Source organism: Octopus sinensis, linkage group LG26 (assembly GCF_006345805.1).
Source record: "Octopus sinensis linkage group LG26, ASM634580v1, whole genome shotgun sequence".
Lineage (NCBI taxonomy): Eukaryota > Metazoa > Mollusca > Cephalopoda > Octopoda > Octopodidae > Octopus > Octopus sinensis.
In genome coordinates, this window is record NC_043022.1 from 22,314,627 (window position 1) to 22,336,624 (window position 21,998).

The 21,998-nt window shown below is 40.9% G+C and overlaps 2 protein-coding genes across 4 annotated transcripts in view; one reads left to right on the forward strand and one right to left on the reverse strand.

The window, feature by feature from the left end:
- Positions 1–627: 627 nt before the first annotated feature.
- LOC115224912 (UPF0764 protein C16orf89 homolog) lies at positions 628–11,530 on the forward strand. The gene is made up of 8 exons (XM_029795874.2): positions 628–720; positions 1,824–2,109; positions 3,210–3,522; positions 4,883–4,997; positions 6,362–6,521; positions 8,411–8,540; positions 9,973–10,019; positions 11,210–11,530. Exons 2-8 carry the CDS (start codon positions 1,833–1,835, stop codon positions 11,299–11,301), a joined length of 1,134 nt encoding a protein of 377 aa, XP_029651734.1. The 5' UTR covers positions 628–720; positions 1,824–1,832; the 3' UTR covers positions 11,302–11,530.
- Positions 11,531–13,521: 1,991 nt separating this feature from the next.
- The window catches only part of LOC115224703, a 76,629-nt gene continuing 68,152 nt past the window's right edge, over positions 13,522–21,998 (reverse strand). For 2 of the 3 annotated variants that reach the window (XM_036513570.1, XM_036513569.1), the window contains 4 exons: positions 21,614–21,681; positions 17,293–17,503; positions 15,173–15,540; positions 13,522–13,784 (listed from right to left, as the gene is read on the reverse strand). In XM_036513570.1, coding sequence (XP_036369463.1) covers positions 13,737–13,784; positions 15,173–15,540; positions 17,293–17,503; positions 21,614–21,681 — 695 coding nt within the window. In that variant the 3' untranslated portion in view covers positions 13,522–13,736. Of the gene's footprint in view, positions 13,785–15,172; positions 15,541–17,292; positions 17,504–21,613; positions 21,682–21,998 lie in introns of those variants that run through there. The other variant, XM_036513571.1, reaches the window with a different exon arrangement.

Here is a 21,998-nt window from a genome sequence, read left to right on the forward strand (position 1 = left end):
GCAGGTATCGCAAAGCTTTTGGTAAAATTTGATGCAGATTCTCCACTCAACTTTCTCTGTCATAGTTAATGTCACGATTACGTTACACACCTTCTTTCCAAGTGCTGCTGTAAACAGCAGAAATGAGCTAAAATGTTAAAACTTAGTGCACAAGCACAACAGAGTTCAAAATGACTCTACACCAATCAGCTTCACTCTGTGCACTTTAGCTTTGTTACTATGGCAACAGTCCGGATACTTATTGATCAGACAGGGTTGCAGATCTGTGGAATAAGCTGCCGGATGAGATAGTGAAGATGCCGACGACCACTCAGTTCAAAGTCTCTCTTGACCAGAAATGGCCTGAACTCTTTGCATGAACACTCTCCCTGTACATAACTCCATGTCCCCCTACATGGCCTTGCTTTTGCTTTTTGAGCCAAAAAATTAACTTAACTTAACTTAACTAAGTCCATGTATATGTGTGTGTGTGTATGTATGTATAAACATAAACACCCATTATAAATTTTGATTTGTTCCTGTAATTATCAGTAGAACCCCTACCTATATTTAGTCAAGTCTTCCTCCTTTGCCTCACACTGCTATATCTACTGTTATTCAAACCTGACACAGACTTCACCACCATCGCCCCAGCTAATCTGTGGGATTGCATGAGAGAGACCATCTGCTGTTTCACCATTCTCTATATACAATCAATAAGTGAGGACATATTTTTACCATGTAAGCTATTACAAGTATTTGCTTTTGCTTTATATACATATATGAACGTGTGAGTGTGTGTGTGTGTATACAGGTGTGATGGTGATTCTGGAATATGGCTTTGTTCAGGGGTTTTGATGTTCAGGGGTTTTGATGTTCAGGGGTTTTGATGTTCAGGGGTTTTGGTGTTCAGGGGTTTTGATGTTCAGGAGTTTTGATGTTCAGGGGTTTTGATGTATAATTACATGTTTAAGTAAAAGAAATGGTGGGTGTGTGTATATGTAAATGTAGTCTATAACCTTTTTTAACATAAAATTCATATACCATCATCATCATCATCTTCATCATTGTTTAACGTCCGTTTTCCATGCTAGCATGGGTTGGGTAGTTTGACCGGGGTCTGGGAAGCCAGGAGTCTGCACCAGGCTCCAGTCTGATCTGGCAGTGTTTCTACAGCTGGATGCCCTTCCTAACGCCAACCACTCCATGAGTGTAGTGGGTGCTTTTTACATGTCACCGACACAGACACCAGTTAGGTGACGCTGGCATCATTTATATATATATATTTTTTAAGAAAGGAAAGGAAACCTTTAGGTTGTACAAGGAAAGGAAACCTTTAGGTTGTGCCTATTGAACAAACATCCTTAACTGTGTATCTGCCTGAAGTGCTTGTCTACTATCCTAAGGAATATCCTCCCCATACAAGTTTTAACATTGAGGGAAAAGGGTGGGGCAAACGAAATGACCTTCCAGTGGCACTTCTTTTGTGAGTGCTAGGGCCTGGTATATAGGAGATGCAGCCCTTAAACCCACTGGATGATAGGGCTTTGTTATATTAGGGAGTCATGATATCAAAAATTTCTTGATTTGAGGACAGGTTTGAAGTCCACTTGTTAACATTCTTCTCTAGGTTCCTGAACAAGATCAGTGGGCAGCAGAAGGCTGTGTTGATGTAGGGTAGCCTCTCGTTTGGTTTGCAATAGGGCCAGCCAGTACGGACTGGAGCCCAAGTCTAGCATGATGTTCCCACTAATTTGCTACAACTACCATCACTACCATCATATCCCTATCCACCACACTCTCTATTCTTGTCTGTTTTCTTTTTTTGTTTCTCTCTCACACAGCCACAAGGTATGACAGTTCTACCCGTCATCTGCAGTCTTCCATTTGGTTGGCAGAGGTCATCTTTCATGCTGCCACCAGCTCCACCATCACCATCGCAACCATTCCAGTTGGTACTTACAGTATTGCTGCTGCTGTTACCGCACATGTCTTGGTGCCAAACAAAAGCAGCAGAAGACCACTTAATTTCTGAACTGGTACATTCTATAGAGAAAGCATCAGTTTTCTTTGACGAATACCAAAACAATATCAATGTAGACGGTTTATTTGGAATTCAAGTAGGACAAGGTGAGTATAAACTATTTTATACTCAGTAATTATGCTGAATATATTCATAGTTAAAAGCATCCTTAACCTTCAGTACAAAACAATGGCAATGTAACGTAGTAATCAAACTTTCGCATAGGTACAGGCATAGCTGTGTAGTTAAGAAGCTCGCTTTGCAGCCATAAGGGTTTGGGTTTAGTCACACTGCACAGCATCTTTGGCCAGTGTCTTCTGCTATAGTCCTGTGATGACTGTCTTGAGAGTGAATTTCATATCTATTTTTATTTATAGCTAGCAGTATCGCCCGGCGTTGCTCGGGTTTGATTCGACCCTTTAGAATTGGAAATTTTGAAAAGTAAAAGTTTTGCATTATGTAGCTTGTTGTTCTCTTTAAGTGAACATTTTTCTGGTTGAATTACACCGAAATATGGTGACACAGCAGTCAAAGAATCGTAAAAAATAGGGATTTTCATAGAAAAAAAGCACCTTTTTGATGTAAATGATTTTTGGTGTTAACATGGTCTGATTTGAATTTTTTCTTCTACAGAATGAAGAGCAAGCCTTCTATCATACTCTCAATTTTGGTCAACTTGCGCCGCAGGGTCTCGGAGATAGTATTAGTTGAATGCTACCAAACCTGTCACACACAGACAAATTCAGCTTTATATACTCTTTTCTCTTTTACTTGTTTCAGTCATTTGACTGCAGCCATGCTGGAGCACCACCTTTAATCAAGCAACTCGACCCCGGGACTTATTCTTTTTGTAAACCCAGTACTTATTCTATCGGTCTCCTTTGCCGAACCGCTAAGTAACGGGGGACATAAACACACCAGCATCGGTTGTCAAGCAATGCTAGGGGGACAATCACAGACACACAAACATACACGCACACACATATATATATACATATATACGATGGGCTTCTTTCAGTTTCCGTCTACCAAATCCACTCACAAGGCTTTGGTCGGCCAGAGGCTATAGCAGAAGACACTTGCCCAAGGTGCCACGCAGTGGGACTGAACCCGGAACCATGTGGTTGGTAAACAAGCTACTTACCACACAGCCACTCCAGCGCCTATATATATAGATTTGCTATTTATTTATTTATTCATTGTGCAGGTCAATTGCTCAGTATTGATAAATTATTATCCAAGATTCATGCGGATGAGAAACTGAAAGAGAAGATCCAACAGATCATAGCAAGGATGGAAGTGGTTATCAAGTTGATTAACAACAGAAACCAGAAGAGCATGACATCCTACAGCCAACGTTTCAAGCAGCTGGTTACAGAACCAATGGAAATACCCTGGGTACCACGGTGGCTGGTTGACAACCAAAAACCGATATCCTTTGAAAAGCTGCAGGTTTACAATGAAGAATTTGGTGACACTTGCTTGGCCCGTGTGTTAGGTAGCTATGTACCGGAAGATGAGTGAGTTTTTGTATGTTGGGTGTTCTTGTCATCACTGACAAAACCACTTTTTTTACTATTCTCATCATCACCTTTGCCATCATCATCATTGCCATCTTCATCTTTTTTCTTCTCCTCTTGCCCCTCATCATCATCATGCCTATCATCACCACCATTATCACTGTTGTCATTGTTATTGAGCTGCCACTGTCATCATCAACTTGTCCACTTCCTTTGTCCTTCTTACCCACCACCTCAATTGTCATCATCATCATCATCATCATTCCTATCATCGTTACCATTGTCTTTGAGCTGCCAATTCCATTGTCATCATCATCATCATCATCATCAACATCATTCTTATCATCGTTACCATTGTCTTTGAGCTGCCACTTTCATCGTCATCATCATCATCATCATCGTCGTCGTCGTCATCATCATCATCATCATTCTTATCATCGTTACCATTGTCTTTGAGCTGCAACTTTCATTGTCATCATCATCATCATCATCGTCATCATCATCATCATCATCATTCTTATCATCGTTACCATTGTCTTTGAGCTGCCACTTTCATTGTCATCATCATCATCATCATCGTCATCATCATCATCAACATCATTCTTATCATCGTTGCCATTGTCTTTGAGCTGCCACTTTCATCGTCATCATCATCATCATCATCATCGTCGTCGTCATCATCATCATCATCATTCTTATCATCATTACCATTGTCTTTGAGCTGCCACTTTCATTGTCATCATCATCATCATCATCATTCTTATCATCGTTACCATTGTCTTTGAGCTGCCACTTTCATCGTCATCATCATCATCATCATCATCGTCGTCGTCGTCATCATCATCATCATCATTCTTATCATCGTTACCATTGTCTTTGAGCTGCCACTTTCATTGTCATCATCATCATCATCATCGTCATCATCATCATCATCATCATTCTTATCATCGTTACCATTGTCTTTGAGCTGCCACTTTCATTTTCATCATCATCATCATCATCATCATTCCTATCATCGTTACCATTGTCTTTGAGCTGCCACTTTCATTGTCATCATCATCATCATCATCGTCGTCGTCATCATCATCATCATCATCATTCCTATCATCGTTACCATTGTCTTTGAGCTGCCACTTTCATTGTCATCATCATCATCATCATCGTCGTCGTCATCATCATCATCATCATCATTCCTATCATCGCTACCATTGTCTTTGAGCTGCCACTTTCATTGTCATCATCATCATCATCATCATTTACATTATCATTGATACTATTGTCGGTGTTATTAGTGTCAGTGCGTTCACAACACCCTTTGATTCCAACCGTTTCACAATGGCCATTCTATTGTCCATTCCAGGGATCAACTACCAAAGTGCAACGTCACAAAAGAATGTCTGGACTTTATGACCAAACAAAACACCACCGGTTATTACCTTTCACACCAACTTCTATATTTCAATTGTATTCAAATGGTACATTGTCTCTTCTATTTCTTACTGTTTTTTCTCATTTAGGTAAAATAACCAGCAGTTTTTGAGGGGAGGGGTCCAGTTATTTCACTGTTTTTATTGGCAAGCTGGCAGAGTTGTTAGCATGCTGCACGAAATGCTTCGCAGCATTTTGTCCATCTTTATGTTCTGAGTTCAAATTCCACTGAGGTTGATTTTGCCTTTCATCCTTTCAGGGTCAATGAAATAAGTATCAGTTGAGCACTGGGGTCGATGTAATCGACTTACCCCATCCCCCCAAACTGCTGGCTTTGTGCCAAAATTTGAAACCATTATTATTATTATTGTCATTATTATTATTATTATTACTATTATTATTATTATTATTATTATATTATTATTATTATTATTATTATTATTATTATTATTATTATTGAGTGAAAGAGTAGTGCATGCCATCAAAGTGACACTGGGGTACAAATATACAAAGCCCAGTATACACATCTTGACAACCTGTCTGATAAGGGTACACTAGGCACATGCATCACAACCATATGCGTGTGACATGGTGATCTCATATCAAGATAAACAGCAAATGACCTTGCAGGTGGGTCCCACTTAGAATTTTCTTCAGGCTGAGTAGCCCATCTCATTCAAAAGGTTCCTGAATAAGGGTTGTTTAAGGATGTTGAATGAAACACCCATGTTTCCAATGGCGAAATATCCAAACTCCAAAGAATCCCTCTCAACACATGGCTATGATGCTCCCCCACTACTTCTGCTCGTGATCAGAGATGCACATATCGTCAGCCACTAAGGGACATGCTCAACTGGTTATGGTCAAACAACTGACAAGCAAATCTGTGGTATTGAGCAGAATATTTGCTGTAGCCCATCTTTTATACCAAGACAAAACAATGTACATGATAACACTCCAATCAGTTAAGAAGAGAAGCCATGAAAGCCACTGCATTATTATTATTATTATTAGTAGTAGTACTACTACTACTACTGCTGCCGCCGCCACCATCACCACCACCACCACTACTTAACTCTCAGCTTATTTGCTGGGTATGATGGAAAGTGTCAGCTGACCCAGCCAGCAGACTAAAGACCTCACTTGTGCCAGACCAATAAAATAAGTACTAGGCTTGCAAAGAATAAGTCCTGGGGTCGATTTGCTTGACTAAAGGTGGTGCTCCAGCATGGCTGCAGTCAAATGACTGAAACAAGTAAAAGAGTAGGTGCATGTTTGAGATAGCATTGTCCTTTTAGTACCATCAGCACCATCAACTTGAGTCAGACAGAAGGAGGAAGTGAGACAGACGGACAGACAGACAGAGCAAGGTAGAGACAGAAAGATTCATTATTGTTGTTTATTGTTTCAGAATGACTGTGCTGGCAGAGCAGGCTTTGAAGAATTCCAAGAGCGACCAACTGTAGTGGACATCCAGAGACAACTATGTGGCAAGATGTACAACGAAGCAAAACAACTAGCCATACATGGCTACGTGGACCTCTCCTTCCAGGATCTCTTTGCTGAACACAGTGAGTCACTTCATATTGTTGTTGTTGTTGTTGTTTTACTCCAAGTCAGTCTTTCACTCACAAGAACGCTGTCTTTGCTTTAGGAATATTCTTTTACTTGTTTCAGTCTTTGGACTGTCACCATGGTAGGGCACCCACCTTGAAGGGTTTATTTGAACAAACTGACCCAGTTTAGTACTTTATTTGATTGTTCATTGTTGCCAAACCACTAAGTTACAGGTACATAAACGAATGTGATGCTGGTTGCCAAGCTGGTTGCCAAGAATGTGATGCTGGTGGAGACAAACGCAAAGACACATACACATATCATCATCGTCATCGTCGTTTAACGTCCGCTTTCTATGCTAGCATGGTTTGGACGGTTTGACTGTGGGCTGGCGAACGAGATGGCTGCACCAAGCTTCAGTCTTGATCTGGCAGAGTTTCTACAGCTGGATGCCCTTCCTAACGCCAACCACTCCGAGAGTGTAGTGGGTGCTTTTACGTGTCACCGGCACGGGGACCAGTCAGGCGGTACTGGCAACGACCTCGCTCGAATTTTTACACATATATATACATCAATTACGTCTGTTAAAGATTTTATTATATTTACAGTCCTTTGAATGTTTCATGGAATTAATAGTAAACCTGCAGCGTTATTCCTGTAAACTTTATCCAAAAAAACTGAAAGCGTAGCCTGTGTTATATCTGTATCAAAAGATAGTTACTTGTCTGCTATTCATAAAAAAGTAATGGAAATTGGAATAAAATGATTACTTAATGAACCATATATATATATATTGGGTCGTCCGGAAAATTCATGCCGATTTATTGTAGCTTACATTTCGACTTATTTTAGAACATAGTTGAGTTCATAAAATAGGATTTGACTGCACCTCCACTTAGAGCACAGTTTAAGCTATCTTTTCGTGGACGAAGGTTTATGTTCCTATAACCTGTTGTCCATAGTGGAATTGACCAAAGTCCAGCCATCCCTATAACTGGTCAGTTAAATTTAAAACAAGGGCAGGCTTAGACCGTTATAGGGGTAGATATGAATAAGGAAATAAATAAAAGTGTGGGGAAGTGACCGCTTGTGTCATTATAAACCATCCTAACATGAAAACAAACACCATACGACAGTAACTAACAGTTAAAGGGAGACTACCGTAAGGGGATGTCGTTGCTAGGGCATTTACCTACAAATTATACTAGATCTATCTCCTTAAGTAGCCAGCACAGTCTCAGGTGGTGGTTATACTAGACAACCAGTAATTGTCTAAACACTCCTGAGTACATTCTGCCTAGTAGACATATGAAATATTAAAAAAATATATAAAGTAGTCCCTAGAAGCACTCTTAAAGCAATTAACTTAAAAGCCAAGAATATTATGTTTGAGTGTAATATAGGCATCTTTTCGGTTTGAACGGCAGTTTTTAACATAATTTCTAGGTAACTAAAAAATTTAAAACTTCACATACTGGTAGAATGTGTTTATAAAACATCTTTTTCTCTTGGCTTTATTGAGAAAATTCTATAGTTTGTAAGATATTTGTTGTTTTTTTACTTCAATTTCTGCAGTTTCAACCAATCAATGGCGTCTATTGAGGTGAAAACATTCTTTGCCATATGAATATGTCCCTCATTTAAGAAACAGATTGGGTTTATTTACATTTGTGAAGAAAAAAAGATACCCTTCCCCCCACCCCTAACCCTAACCCTAAAACAGACCCTAGTATCGATCTATTGAAATGCAATAGATCGATACTAGGGTCATAATTATGGGTGACAATTTCATATGACACCGCTAGAAAAAACTGCCGGTCAAACCAAAAAGATCTGCAAAGACTGTTTTACCAATATCTGCTATCTGTGTATATAAATATATGTACAATATCTCTTTTCATAGACTTTCTCTGTGCTCCTCTTGGCTTCCAGAACTTTCTACATGCTGATTGGATAAAAATGGTTATTTCATGGCAGAGTCCCATTGGTTGCTTTGCTGAGACAACGGTTGATAATACTCTTTACAGCACACGGTATAAATCTTTGTTACTTATTTCTTAATTGCCCACAAGGGGCTAAACATAGAGGGGACAAACAAAGGGATTAAGTCGATTACATTGACCCCAGTGCATAACTGGTACTTAATTTATCGACCCTGAAAGGATGAAATGCAAAGTTGACCTCGGCGGAATTTGAACTCAGAACGTAGCAGCAGACGAAATACCTATTTCTTTACTACCCACAAGGGGCTAAACACAGAGGGGACAAACAAAGACATACACACGGATTAAGCCGATTACATCAACCCCAGTGAGTAACTGGTACTTATTTAATTGACCCCAAAAGGATGAAAAGCAAAGTCGACCTCGGCGGAATTTGAACTCAGAACGTAGCGGCAGACGAAATACTGCTAAGCATTCCGCCCGGCTCACTAACGATTCTGCCAGTTCGCCACCTTAAATCTTTGTTACTGATTCTAGTCTCCACTTGTTCTTCAATCACACACGAATATCTTCCCTCAATTAAAGAAATTCTGCTGTATTTCCAGTAATGAACTCTGTCATTACTGTTCACTGTAATAAATTAAACTAGTGGTTCTCAGCCATATTTTATCGCTTTTACTTGTTTCAGTCATGTGACTGTAGCCATGCTGGAGCACTGCCTTTAGTTGAGCAAATTGACCCCAGGACTTATTCTTTGTAAGCTTAGTACTTATTCTATCGGTCTCTTTTGCCGAACCGCTAAGTTACGGGGACGTAAACACACCAGCATTGGTTGTCAAGCGATGTTGGGAGGACAAACACAGATACACACACATATATATATATATATACATATATACGATGGGCTTCTTTCAGTTTCCGTCAACCAAATCCACTCACAAGGCTTTGGTCGGCCTGAGGCTATAGTAGAAGACACTTGCCCAAGGTGCCACAAAGTGGGACTGAACCTGGAACCATGTGGTTGGTAAACAAGCTACTTACCACACAGCCACTCCTACGCCTATCTATGGAAACCTTTCATTCCTATTTCACTCTGATGAAACTCCCCACCCAGCCATTCAGTGTTTAGGATAGGAAAGTCTTCTTTTTTCTGTTGAGGGCTTATATACCCCTTTATTAGACTATTTTCCTTAATCATTGCACGGTGATCGCCATAAGCTTTAAGCTTATATAAAAATACCATTATTATTTATAGTATTGTAAACTCGACGCCATATAAAAAAACCATTCGCACTGAAATATATATATATATCTCGTGGATTTCCACTTCGGCATCCAAAACTCAGAGTTTTATCTTGACTATTGAATAATTGTAACATATTATTTTATAGATAAATTTCCTCTATTTACATAATATTGAGGTCTCTTTCTTTCTTTTGTTATCTTACCGTTTTTACCAATATATGTATATATATATATATATACACACATATACATATATGCTTACAATATCTATTTTCAGTTCATCGCCCACAATGCGGAAGTTAATGCGGGAAGAATTGATGCCAAGTAAGTGGTCTTCCTCTTGAAATATATAAGCCAAGCATAAAGGCATCCACACACACATATACACAAATATATGCATGGGTGGAAATGCAGTTCTCCATGCAAAATATACTCTGTTTGTGTGTTCTACATTTTCTGAGGTCCATACCCACTGGTCTCCTATTCATTAGTGTACCTCATGTACAAAGTGCATTCACCCAATGTAAGATTGTGTTACGGGTGGGAACAGCCTGATTTTGGTGAATATTGAAGTGGCACCAAAACTAACAACTCATTTTAACAGATATATTTACCAAAATTTCATAAAAATATCTTGAAATACTAAAGAGTAAATTTATTAAATAAAATTACCATTGGCTTCAACCACAACCTCCAGATGACTTCGGAATCTCCTGCAACTCTTTTGGACGGTCTCCTTGTTTAAGTTGGTGAATGCTGCCATGATCCTTGCCTCCATTCCATCTTTGGTGTTACAAAGAATTTTGTTGGTCTCTCACTCAATTGCACCCCACACATAATAAACGGGGTTGTAATGTGGTGAGTTAGGTGCCCAGATGTTAGGAGTGATGTGATCGTAGAAATTGTCTGTAAGCCATGACTGGGTTCTCCTGCTTGGGTGGCATGGTGCAGAGTCCTGTTGCCAGACATAGGGTCTTCCAGCAGCCAACCTCTTCATCCAGGGCAGCGCTACCTCCTCCAGGTACTTGATGTAGGCCTCATGTTGAGTCTGAGGCTGTGTGGGAAGATGAATAGAGGCATAACGTCACCATCACTAGTGATCACTCCAAACACCATGACGTTAACTGGATGTTTGATTTTTATCATTCTCAGTACTCTGCACTGTCCTCAGATTGACACCCAAACACTCATACTGGAGCTTCCAGCACAAATGCCAAGCAGAACAGCATGTCATTTCCAAATTTCTGGCAAAGTGAATTGCATCATGGTGCTGTTTTTCTCAAAGATGGTGCCCAACTGACCCTACTATACTGTGCAGTCGACAAAATCAAAAACAATGCACATGCATGAAATTATAAATATAAAATGACACCAATTTACCCATTGCTCTCTGTATATATATATGTATGTGTATGAATTTATATATATGTCCAACCCATGCCAGTATGGAAAATATACTTTGAATGACAATGATAATGATATCCTTATCTTTAATTAGTTATTAATTATTTCAGATGGCTGTCTCTCCCACAAGTCTGGTCTCTGTTATGGAGTACTAACCACTTATTTAAATGGAATTTTGCGAAGGCAACTTTACCACAGTTAAGAGTTCCTGACAGTGACCCATCAGTGTTGATGCCATTCTAGTGTATTAACCATTTATTTATAAATGGACTTCTGCAGAGAAGTAAGTGTTCCACAGTTTACCGAATTCCTAACTGTGGCAAGCAAGTCTGGACACTGTTTCACACTCCAGTATTGGGATTAACACCAACTGAAATACCATATCTTTCTGTTGTCAATATGAAATAAACAAACAAAAATAATAATAATAATCCTTTCTTCTATAGGCACAAGGCCTGAAATTTGGGGGAGGGGATAGTAAATTACATCGATCCCAGTATACAACTGGTACTTATTTTATCGACCTTGAAAGGTAAAGCCGACCTCAGTGGAATTTTAACTCGAAATGTAAAGATGGATAGGCGCAGGAGTGGCTGTGTGGTAAGTAGCTTGCTAACCAACCACATCGTTCTGGGTTCAGTCCCAATGCGTGGCATCTTGGGCAAGTGTCTTCTGCTATAGCCCCGGGCCGACCAATGCCTTGTGAGTGGATTTGGTAGATGGAAACTGAAAGAAGCCTGTCGTATATATATGTGTGTGTGTGTGTGTCTGTGTTTATCCCCCTAGCATTGCTTGACAACCGATGCTGGTGTGTTTACGTCCCCGTCACTTAGCGGTTCGGCAAAAGAGACCGATAGAATAAGTACTGGGCTTACAAAGAATAAGTCCCGGGGTCGATTTGCTCGACTAAAAGGCGCTGCTCCAGCATAGCCGCAGTCAAATGACTGAAACAAGTAAAAGAGTAAAAGAGTATGGATGAAATGCCGCTAAGCTTTTTATCTAGCATGCTAACAATTATGCCAGTTCATCTTAATAATAATAATAACAATAATAATTCTTTCCACTGAAAGCACAAGGCCTAAAATTTGGGGGAGGGTATAGTTGATTACATCAACCCTGGTGTTTCACTGGTACTTAATTTATTGATCCTGAAAGGATGAAAGGCAAAGTCGACCATGGCAGAATTTGAACTCAGAACGTAGTGACAGACGAAATACCTATTTCTTTATTACCCACAAGGGGCTAAACATAGAGTGGACAAACAAGGACAGACATAGGTATTAAGTCGATTACATTGACTCCAGTGCGTAACTGGTACTTAATTTATTGACCCCGAAAGGATGAAAGGCAAAGTTGACCTCAGCGGAATTTGAACTCAGAACGTAGCGACAGACGAAATACCACTAAGTATTTCACCCGGCATGCTAACGATTCTGCCAGCTCTCCCACCTTAATAATAATATTGACATCAATGTGGTTGTTTGCTTTTCCTCTCCTATCACTAATTTGTTTCCTAGCCCTTTTGATACTAACTTACCTGAGAGGTAATATTAATCCACACTTCAATGTGGATATTCTGTTAGAACAAAACTATACTACGAGAGAAACTCTTATTTTGACTTCAGGTGCAAAATGCAGTCTTATATATCAGGTTGGTGCAAAAATAATGTCCAATTTAAAGATCTAAGGTAAAAATGAATAAGCCAATGACTATGGAAATCATCATCATCATCATCATCATCATCATTTAGCGTCCGCTTTCCATGCTAGCATGGGTTGGACGGTTCAACTGGGGTCTGGGAAGCCAGAAGGCTGCACCAGGCCCAGTCTGATCTGGCAATGTTTCTACGGCTGGATGCCCTTCCTAACGCCAGCCACTCCGTGAGTGTAGTGGGTGCTTTTTACGTGCCACCGGCACAGGTGCCAGACGGGGCTAGCAAACAGCCACGGTCGGATGGTGCTTTTTACGTTCCACCGGCACGGGGGCCAGGCGGGGCTGGCAACGGCCACGATCAGATGGTGCTTTTTACATGCCACCGGCATAATTTATTCATTAACCCTTTTGATACCAACCTGGCTGAAACCGCCTCTGACTCTGTAGTACTGTGAGCACTTGCCTTCTACAATTGCCCCAGACTGACCTTGTAAGGGGATTATTTGGGAGATGGAAACTGAAAGAAATCCATCGTGTGTGTGTGCATATGTGTTTGTTTCCTCTTGTCTTGTCATCATGTAATGGCTGTAATTGAGAATCACTATCATACAGGTGTTGCTGCGCATTACTAGCCTTTCATGAAAATATGCCTAGCCAAAAGGGTTGATGACAGAAAGGGCTTCCAGTTGTAGAAAATTCACCTCAAGGATTTCCACTGGACCCATGTAAGCATGGGAAAAGTGAGTGATGAAACAATGATGATGATGATGATGATAGTTGTAAAGCATTCTTTTTTATTATTTTTATTATCAAATTATCATCTTCAGAACTGTACATCATTTATCATTTCATTCACCTCTTACAGTTTTTGTCCGAAATTGTATTTAAAAAAAAAAAATGTAATTTCTATAGCTGGTCCTGCACAAAGAATGCCAAATGCTCACACAGTTTCACCTCTTTTTCATCTTTTTGAAAGTTGTATTTTATAATAAAAATGGTTTCTTTTTTGGTTGTTGGGGTGCTGGTACATTCTGAAATAACACAAGAAACTCTTTTATGTAAAATCAAGAAATCATTTTAAAATATCAGTTTTAAAACTTTAAAATATTAATTTTCATTTTATAGGCACAGGAGTGGCTGTGTGGTAAGAAGTTTATTTCCCAATCATATGGTTCTGGGATCATTCCCACTATGTGGCACCTTGAGCAAATGTCTTGTACTATAGCTTCAGGCCAACCAAAGCCTTGTGAGTGGATTTGGGAGAAGGAAACTGAAAGAAGCCTAACATATATATAAATGTGTGTGTTTGTTTGTTTGTGTCTGTATTTGTCCCCCCATCACTTTGACAACTAATATTAGTGTGCTCACATCCCCATAACTTAGCAATTCAGCAAAAGAGTCCGATAGAATAAGTACCAGGCTTTAAAGAATAAATATAAGTACTGGGATTGATTCATTCAATTAAAATTCTTCAAAGCAATGCTCCAGCATGGCTGCAGTCTAATGACTGAAACAAGTAAAAGAAGATTAAATCTTAGCCTTAACTAGCACTATGACCCGGCGTTGCTGGGTCATAGTGCTAATGCATGTCTTACTCCTCTCACTCACTCCACTTCTCTAACTAACTAATGTACAATGAATGAAAAAGCAGATTACTTTACAGATGGAATTGGATGGTAACAGACAGTCGTTGGAATCCAAGAAAGCAGTAAAAAAATAATTCAGTAGGATGTAAGGGCCTATGCTAGGAGCATAACCAGCCTGCTTATGCGTAGCTTTTCCTTCTTTGGTCACTAAACTTTGCTTGCGAAGACCTGTTGAGGCAAGTGAAATCAAAATCAAAATCATTTCGATGACTGGCATCTTTGCTAGTGGGGTGCAAAGAGCACCTTACGAGTGTGATCGTTGACAGAGTGGTTATTCGAGTATGATCGTTACCAACGTCGCCTTACTGGCACTTATGCTTGCGCTAGTAGGGTGCCAAGAGCACCATCCGAGTGTGATCGTTGCCAGAGCAGCCAACTGGCCTCCGTAACCATGGCATGTAAAAGGGTACCATTCGAGCGTGATTGTTACCAACGTCGCTTCACTGGCACCTGTGCTGGCGGCACATGTAAAAAGATTCGAGTGAGGTCGTTGCCAGTACCGCCTGACTGGCCCCCGTGCAGGTGGCACATAAAAAGCACCCACTACACTCTCGGAGTGGTTGGCGTTAGGAAGGGCATCCAGCTGTAGAACCTCTGCCAGATCAAGACTGGAGCTTGGTGCAGCCATCTGGTTGCCAGTCCTCAGCCAAAATCGTCCAACCCATGCTAGCATGGAAAGCGGACATTAAACGATGATGATGATGATGATGTAAGCAATGTGAGAGATGAGAAGGGTGAAAGGTCAATGTGTTTAATATAAATCAAATAATAACCTTTTTAGTGGGAAATGGTGATACCTTTCCCTTCCTAGTTGCCTTCAGCACTTGATTCAGGTCAAACAAGCTGTTATCCTTCTTATTATTATTATTAAAACAAACTGGTTTAGATTTGCTGACAGCCGGTGGTGGAGGAAGGACATTGCGGTATATCCTTTCTGTTTTATTGGAATCGTTGAGATAAAAGTCCTGACCGTTAATCCACCAAGACAGGCCCCCATTTCTTTGGATGTTTTTATTATAACTCAGATCTTGTTTGTCAGTCTGGCTGGCCTTGCCACATAGAGGTTTTATTGATACTGATGACTTCTCTGTGTTCCTGCTTGTGTTCTTATTTTGTTTGATTCCATTCGTAGAACATTCCCCTAAAAATAAAATGAAAGGTTCAGATTAAATTTCAGTCATTTTGATTGGGTCAAACCCTTTGGATGGTTATATTATAGTGGGTTAAGACACACAAGGCGGCGAGCTGGCAGAATCGTTAGCACGCCGGGCGAAATGCTTTGTGGTATTTCGTCTGCCGCTGTGTTCTGAGTTCAAATTCCGCTGAGGTCAACTTTACCTTTCATCATGGTGAAGGAATCCGGTAATCATATATGAGCACAAGTAAATGACCAAACACAGATACCAGCAACTGTTGAAGACAGAAACAATAAGCCAAGACTGTAAAGGTGGTGAGCTGGCAGAAATGTTAGCACGCTGGGCGAAATGTGTAGCCATATTTCGTCTGCCGTTACGTTCTGAGTTCAAATTCCGCCGAGGTTGACTTTACCTTTCATCCTTTCGGGGTCAATAAATTAAGTACCAGTGACGCACTGGGGTTGATGTAATCGACTTAATCCATTTGTCTGTACTTGTTTGTCACCTCTATGTTTAGCCCCTTGTGGGTAATAAAGAAATAGGTTAAGACACTCACTTTGCAACCATGTAGTTATGGGTGCAACACCTTGGGCAAGAGTCTTCTACTATAGCCCAAGGCTGAGGAGTGAATTTAGCAGATGGAAACTGTGTGGAAGCCTATCATATATATGTATGTATGTGTGTTTCTTTGTGCTTGTGGTTGTCTGCTCCATCACATGACAACCAGTGTTGGTTTGTTAAAATCCCAGTAACATAGCAGTTCAGCAAAAGAGACTGATAGAATAAGTGCTAGACTTAAAAAGTAAGTACTGGGGATCAGGCCTTAGGCAAGTACCTTCTACTACAGCCCCAGGCCAACCAAAAGCTTTGTGAGTGGATTTAATGGGCAGGAAACTGTAAGAAGCCCATCATATATGTGTCTGTAGGGCTGGCACTAGGAAGTGTAGGACCCAATTAGGGAATTGTTGAGGGCTTGAGTCTCCACCTTTAGCCACAATAATACTAGAAATTCATCACAGTTCCTCCACTCGAGCATGTGCACAGGACCCTCACATGGTGTGGAGCCCAATTTGAACAAATCTGGTTAATTGGCTTAAAACTGGCCCTATGTGTGTGTGTGTGTGTGTGTGTGTGTGTGTGTGTATGTGCGTGCACACGCATATGTGTGTATGAGTGGGTGAGTTCTTGTATCTCTGTCTGGGCATCATTTGATAGTTACAAACAATGCATACCTTTCCTTCTTGGGACACAAAACTCTACTTGTGAAGACATGTTGAGGCAAGTTAAAATCAAAATCAAAATCAAAATCGATCAACATCAATGGAAATCGTAGCTGTGATACCAGTGCAGGTGGCACATAAGAGAACCATCCAAACGTGGCCGTTGCCAGTGCCGCACCGACTGGCTTCCGTGCCGGTGGCACGTAAAAAGCACCATCCGATCGTGGCCATTTGCCTGCCTCGTCTGGCACCTGTGCCGGTGGCACGTAAAAAGCACCCACTAGACTCATGGAGTGGTTGGGGTTAGGAAGGGCATCTAGCCGTAGAAACGCTGCCAGATCAGACTGGGCTTGGTGCAGCCTTCTGGCTTCCCAGACCCCAGTTGAACCATCCAACCCATGCCAGCATGGAAAGCGGACGCTAAATGATGATGATGATGATGATGAAACAAGCATACCCTGTCATATAAGAGATCAATATCTATGGTTCCAAAACAAGGCATCATAATTTCTGAGTGAGTGTGACTGTGGTCTTTACCTTTGTTTAATACTGGAACAACATCTGATGGTAAGTAGCAGTAGAGCACAGGAGGCCCAGAGTCAGAGCCGGCATCAGAGGAAGCAGCTGCATTGCTTTTGTGTGTAGTTTGTTTGGAGTTCATTACTTCACATGCTGATACCTGTTGCAATAATTCACGTACAAGACAGCCTATTCTCTTTCCTTCATTGGCTTTCACAGGGACTCCTAACTATAGAAAGTATTCATTTTTAGGGTTCATGTTGGAAATGTACAACAAAAACCATGTGGTCTCAATTAGACAAAATTTACATTCATTACTACTAAATAATATAAACATTCTTTAAAAAATCCTGTTAGCAAATATTGGATCTTTTCGGTTTGAACAGCAGTTTTTTCTAGCAGTGTCATATGAAATTGTCACCCATAATTATGACCCTAGTATCGATCTATTGCATTTCAATCTCTTTTAGGGTTTGGGTTAGAGTTAGGGGTGGGGGGAAGGGTATCTTTTTTTCTTCAGAAATGTAAATAAACCCAATCTGTTTCTTAAACGAGGGACATATTCATACGGCACAGAATGTTTTCACCTCAATAGACGGTCATTGATTGGTTGAAATTGACGAAATGCAAGAAATTAAAGACCAAATATCTTACAAACTATAGAATTTTCTCAATAAAGCCAAGAGAAAAAGATGTTTTATAAACACATTCTACCAGTATACGAAGTTTAAAATTTTTTAGTTACCTAGAAATTGTGTTAAAAACTGCCGTTCAAACCGAAAAGATCCCAAATATTCGCCATGGATTTAATCAATCCATTTGATATCAACTTGACTGTGAACACCCCTGGTTCTATGATTCCCAACTCTTCAACATTTAAACCAGTCATACTCAGCCAAAATATTCAACCTGTTTTATATTCAAACCAGTCAAATCCAGACTCTCACACCTATCGTCACAATGTCATCCTAGAAACAAGAAACCACATCACTGAAATCTCAAAGTTACGAAATAATGCATGATTAAATTCAAAACAATGTGTTAGATTTGACAGAGTAATCCGAATGCTAAAGGGTTAAGCCAACCATATCCAGCTCAAAACCAAATTGCATCTCCTCAAACTCCACCCATCTAACACCCGTGGACATATTTACAAAGTAAGAAAACAGCACAGCTCCCATAACTTCAGGAAACATTTTTTCACATTGAGAGTTGCTGAAGCATGGAACAAACTGCCAGCATCGGTTGTTAGTTGTCGGAGCACTGCATCCTTCAAAACTTCCATGCTTCCTGAGGTTCGCCAACACTACACTTGATTTTCTCCCCTCCATACACACACAAGCATGTATCTGACTCATACATTGTTCGCTTTCCAGACATTTGTACATTACTGCATGTACTTTATATGCACTTTCTGACAAGTTGTGGTGCACCTGAGCACTGTATACAATAATTTCATTATTATATTATAGATCTCTCCTGTCACAAATCAGTTTTACAATGACTCCCTCTATGATCTTCATACACACAAGGCGGCCAGCTGGCAGAAATGTTAGCACGCCGGGCGAAATGCTTTGTGGTATTTCGTCCACCACTGTGTTCTGAGTTCAAATTCCGCTGAGGTCGACTTCACCTTTCATCATGGTGAAGGAACCTGGTAATCACATATGAGCACAAGTAAATGACCAAACACAGATACCATCAACTGTTGAAGACAGAAACAATAAGCCAAGATTGTAAAGGCTGCAAGCTGGTAGAAACGTTAGCACGCAGGGTGAAATGTGTAGCCATATTTCGTCTGCCGTTACGTTCTGAGTTCAAATTCCGCCGATCTCTCCTGTCACAAATCAGTTTTACCATGACTCCCCTCTATGATCTTCATAACCTGATCCAGTAATTTATTTCCTCTGCTTCTCTCTAAGACATCTCCTTTGCCTTCGTAGCAGTTTGTAATGATACTGTTATGACAGTCATTGGGTGTAGCTCTGTCTTGTATGACTTAATGTATTATATCAAGATAGCAGAATTGTTAGCATGTCGGGCGAAATGCTTAGCAGTATTTCAGCTGTCGTTACGTTGTGAGTTCAAATTCAGCCGAGGTCGACTTTGCCTTTCATCCTTTCAGGGTCGATAAATTAGGTACCAGTTACGCACTGGGGTCGATGTAATCGACTTAATACCCATGTCTGTCCTTGTTTGTCCCCTCTATGTTTAGCCCCTTGTGGGTAATAAGGAAACAGCTATTTCATCTGTCGCTACGTACTGAGTTCAAATTCAGCTGAGGTCGACTTTGCCTTTCGGGGTCGATAAATTAAGTACCAGTTACGCACTGGGGTCGATGTAATCGACTTAATACCTATGTCTGTCCTTGTTTGTCCCCTCTATGTTTAGCCCCTTGTGGGTAATAAAGAAACAGGTATTTCATCTGTCGCTACGTTCTGAGTTCAAATTCAGCCGAGGTCGACTTTGCCTTTCATCCTTTCGGAGTCGCTAAATTAAGTACCAGTTACGCACTGGGGTTGATGTAATCGACTTAATACCTATGTCTGTCCTTGTTTTTCCCCTCTATGTTTAGCCCCTTGTGGGTAATAAAGAAATAGGTATTATCCGCTACCCTACCTCACCAGATATTTTGCACATCTCTGCAACTATTCCTGATGAATCTGTAGCTTACCCACACTTAGCTTATATAAGGTAATACCGGTCTCTCCACAACTTAAAATTAGTTCAATTTTATTAAATCAGTATGTAGTGATGCTACTGTGTAAGTTTCAGCGCACATGCGCAGAATTGGACTACTTCCGGTTGGCCACCGGAAGTTTTCCTCATGCGCATGTGCAGGAACTGGAACCTAAAAGCCTGACCGCTAAATCGGTCTTTCTGGCATGAGCAGCACTAGCGGTTGGACATGGCTTGACTTTCTTTCAGGGAACAACCCTACACTCAAAGAACCTCACCCAAACGAATCGGGACCGAACTGACGAATCGTTTTGACTTGCACGAGAAAGCATCGCAACAAGTCCTGCGGATTCGGCTGCCGGTTTCCCTACTAGAGATACATGTGCACTAGTTCTTACCTGTAACTGCAGAATAAACCACCACTTACTGTTATCGAAGACCACCTGACTTTGTCTCCGTTTATTCAACTTAAATTGTATGTGACAGGATCAGATTGGACACCCCTCCAGTGTTCCTGAACTCTCATCCTGTTACAAGTATATAGTTGACATGTTCTTTAACTTCAGTTGCCCCCACCTTAATTACCAGTAAATTCCATTTGATCAATTTCCATTGAGAATTCATGGAAGAAGTTTCATGCGAATATGTGGATTTCGCAAGCGGTCCCCAACAATCCTGCATGTAGAGACATCCTGTTTGCCGCAGATTGTCTGCAGACGCAGGGACAGAACGACCGAGGAGCCGCTGGTTGCCGAAACAGACACCCCAAGAATTTTCACCAGAGCCCTGTCTGCCGGTTTGTGGCCCCGCATGTAGAGACATCCTGTTTGCGCAGATTGTCCGCAGATGCAGAGACAGAACAACCAAGGAGCTGCCGGTTGCCGAAACAGACACTCCGAGGATTTTCACCAGAGCCCCGTCTGCCGGGTTGTGGCCCTAATACCACTTGGTGTCAGACCAATCCGCCTTGGGTGGCCCTACCAGGAACCGAAGTTCCCGACGGCATAGCTCTGACACTACCCGTTGCCAGCGTGTCCACCATGGTGAGGAGGGGATGGACTTGTAGGCTTCTGGTTGGTGAACTGAGCCGTGATGTCCTTCTCCCAACTCCACTTCCCAACTGGTGGAAACGCGCGGGCGGGCAGCTGAAGACCTGGGTTACGACGATCAAGGAGGACCTCTCTGTGCTCACGGGACCGCAGGTGGTTGGCCTGTGCCGATGGAACCGTGACTGGCTCGCTATCTCCAGTGAACTGGCGCAGGACCATCATGCGTGGGCTGCCATGGTTTGAGATGCCTCGAGGGTGGTAGAAGAAGCCGACTCAACCCGCCCAGGGTGAATGTCGCCACAAGTACAAGTATGATCAATTTCCATGGAAACCATATAATAAGTTAATATTTTAGATAAGTAATAAGTATATAAATATTAATCTATTTCTTTGCAATTTCCTTGAAGAATTTTAGTCAAACTCATCAAACCCAGTGCTTATGTTTTGTAAAGCCTAGTACTTATTCTGTTAGTCTCATTTGCTGAACTGCTAAGTTATGAGAGCATAAACACACCAACACGGGTTGTCAAATGGTGGTTCAGACAAACACATACACAAAGACACACACATATACAATATAGAAGTGTAGCAGTAGTAGTAGTAGTGTTTACCTTCTCTTGACTGGGAAATTCATCATAATGTAGATCAGAATTCTGGAAACCAGTGATGTAGATGGCTTCTGTAAGAATAACATAAAATAAAAATAGTTTTTTGAGATGCAAAACATGTTGAATATCACATCTGGGTATCCATCACATACACTTGTGTTGTATTATGCTACACACCCACAGACACTTATTTTAATAATGGATTCAGCCCCCGATCAACCAATGAGAGGATTTGATAGTCAGAAACTAAAAGAAGCCCCCTGTATATATATTTATTAATATTTTGCAGAAGCAACAGAGTAACTCAAAAGCCAAGAGTTTCATGCATTGGCACGTGTGTTGGCACTCATCAGACTGTTTGATAAATGCTAATGTGCTCTTGGTCCTT